Raw genomic sequence first — 2,375 nt, 5'->3', positions numbered from 1 at the left:
AGCAGCTCCCCATCCTCTTGCCCCACACTTGCTAGGTAGTTTGGAGTGTAGAAACGACCCCAGCAGCAGCGGCCCCTTAGGTGCACACCGAAGGTGAACGCTGGACCGCCCCGGGAAAGGCTTTGCGCCCGACTTCATTCTGATGCTGGTGCAATGGGAAAAAGAGAGAGCCCGGGCTAGCAGCGCCAGGGCGCGCAGAAGAGGGCAGGCGAGAAAGTGACCAGCGAGGGCAGGCGCGGGCCGAGGGCGGGGCGGGCGCGGGAGGGCGCGAGGGGGGCGTGGGCGCGGCCGCCCGCTAGGCCTGGTCGGGCCAGGGGGAGGGGCGCTGGCGGGAGCGGCGCCTCCCGCCCTGGGAGAGCGGCGCGCGCGGCAGCCCCGCCGCAGCAGAGCGCCAAGCCGGGAGCGCGGGGAGCGCGGGCCGGCGGCGGCGAGGGAGGACTGGGGCGCAGACGGCCGGCGCGCGGCGCGGCTACCATGGGCGTGCAGTGAGCGGCCGCTCAGGACGACTTCCTTGGCTGCGCGGCGCTCGCGCGTAGCTCCCTGGCTGGCGGTGCGTCCCCTCGGTCACCATGAAAGGTAGGGCGGCGGCAGCCCCGCGGGGTTCCAGGCAGGGGGAACGGGCTTTGGGGCGCGCGGGAGGCGGTGGAGGTGCCTCCGGCGTGAACTTTCCCTTGGGCTGCTGGCCGGGGGAGTCGGGGCTGCCAGGGTGTCTAGTTCGTGCGCGGACATTGGGGGCGCACCCGGCTCCCGGGTCAGGCACGGCTGGAGACCTCGAGGTTGGGATTTTGAAGCGCGCAAGTATTCCCCTCCCCAACGCGTCTTTGCAAGTAGTTTGAAGCCCTTAGCCCAAGTCGTTGTTTACGGATTCCAGTTTCCAACTTTTTAATTGAAAAAACATGCCGAGGAGAGTGGAGGCATCGCTATCCCTCCCGGTCGGTTTTCCACTTCGCAGCGCTCCCTACGCTCGCCCCGTCCTCTCTCCTCCCGCCTCTTGCCGTTTCCCGGCCGGAGCAGTCCCCGCGCTGGCGGCCGGGTGTTTTCTCCCGGACTGGGGATGTTCTCCGTGCGCCCTCGCCACATCTGGCAATGATTAGGTGCCCGAGGAGTTCAGCTGGCTCGGGAAGTGCATTTGGCATCTTTCTTCATCAGATTCACCGACTGGAAAATAATTGCTCTCGGTTCCGCGTTCCTTCCACGTGCCTGCCTGTGGGGTGGGTGTGCCCACGTGTGTTCAGGGGTGACACACATCAGCCGGTTCGTCGCCCCCTGCGCGGTGTCCTCTGCAGGCCGGTTTCTGGAAGTGTCAGATGTTGTCGTACTTTAAAAAGAAGCGCAACGAGAAGGACTTTGCTGGGCAGACTTCTGTTTAGTGGAAACACGGAGATTTGTCAGCGGAATCCTGATTTATGTATGAGATAAATAACTGCAGCGGAGGCATCAAAGAGTCGTTCAGGAATGGGCCCGCGTGGTGTTTACACAAGGCTTCGTGTGAGAGTTCCTGGTTCTATGCTAGGATAACACAGCCCTGCGCCGTGCCGGGCTGGGTGCGAAATGCCATCTGACCGCGGTGACCGAGCTTCCAGCCGCCAGAGACCTGGCGATGCAATCGCTTTGACTTGCCAGGGTTGCTGTCCGAGGGAGGCGCCCAGGAAGCCCCAAGGCGCTTGGAAAGTAACTTTTGGCTCTGGAAAGTTTTTTTCTGAAGGGCAGCTCGCGGTGAACTATCCAGAGTGATGATACCCTACCAATTCACTCCTTTTCCAAAGGTGTGAGGTCTCCACGTTGGGAGACCTCGGGAAGGGAGGTGACTGACAGCCAGGTGAAAAGTGGTCTGTCTCAGGCAAAAAGAAACAAAAGACACGATACAACTTTCTGCCTAGAGAATTTCAAAATGCAGTGGCGTGTTTTCCTTCTGTCTCCATCTCAGTTTCTCTTCTCTCATTTACATTCTAGGAAATACACACATTCCTTAGCTAGCTCTAATTGAGGAGACTCCCTAGAGGAAAGAATGTCACATGGCTAAAAGTTATCTGGGGCTCAGTTATCATTTTAGCCAGAAGTCAGTCTTCTCTTTGCTGGTCATTAAGGCCACTGGTTTTTAAAGCTTGGGAAGATAAGCCACCTACTCACTCCATTAGCTTCCACGTGGGTTCTTAAACCCTGAAAGTTTTGTTATGCTTTTTACTGGGTAAAGGACCGCTGTGGCACTTGAAATACTTTTCCACTTTATATCTGCACTGGAAAACATACCCAAAAGTCCTAAACACATTTTTGGGGAGATTTATGCTGCATTCTGGACCTACCCGCTGTGGTCAAGCACTGCCCAAAAGCCCCATACGCTTTCTGCCCCAGTCAGGGAGGTTGGTGGAGGGATG

General features: G+C 58.8%; 1 protein-coding gene across 1 annotated transcript in view; it reads left to right on the top strand.

Moving 5' to 3' along the window:
- Positions 1–382: 382 nt before the first annotated feature.
- Positions 383–2,375, top strand: part of COLEC12 (collectin subfamily member 12) — a 192,658-nt gene continuing 190,665 nt past the window's right edge. Inside the window, exon 1 of the mRNA XM_005587074.5 lies at positions 383–576. Coding sequence (XP_005587131.1) covers positions 570–576 — 7 coding nt within the window. The 5' untranslated portion in view covers positions 383–569. The remainder of the gene's footprint in view (positions 577–2,375) is intronic.

The sequence above is a fragment of the Macaca fascicularis genome, chromosome 18 (assembly GCF_037993035.2).
Source record: "Macaca fascicularis isolate 582-1 chromosome 18, T2T-MFA8v1.1".
In the NCBI taxonomy this organism is placed as follows: domain Eukaryota; kingdom Metazoa; phylum Chordata; class Mammalia; order Primates; family Cercopithecidae; genus Macaca; species Macaca fascicularis.
Note: the sequence above shows the minus strand (reverse complement) of the source record. Positions and strands in the feature narration are given on the sequence as shown.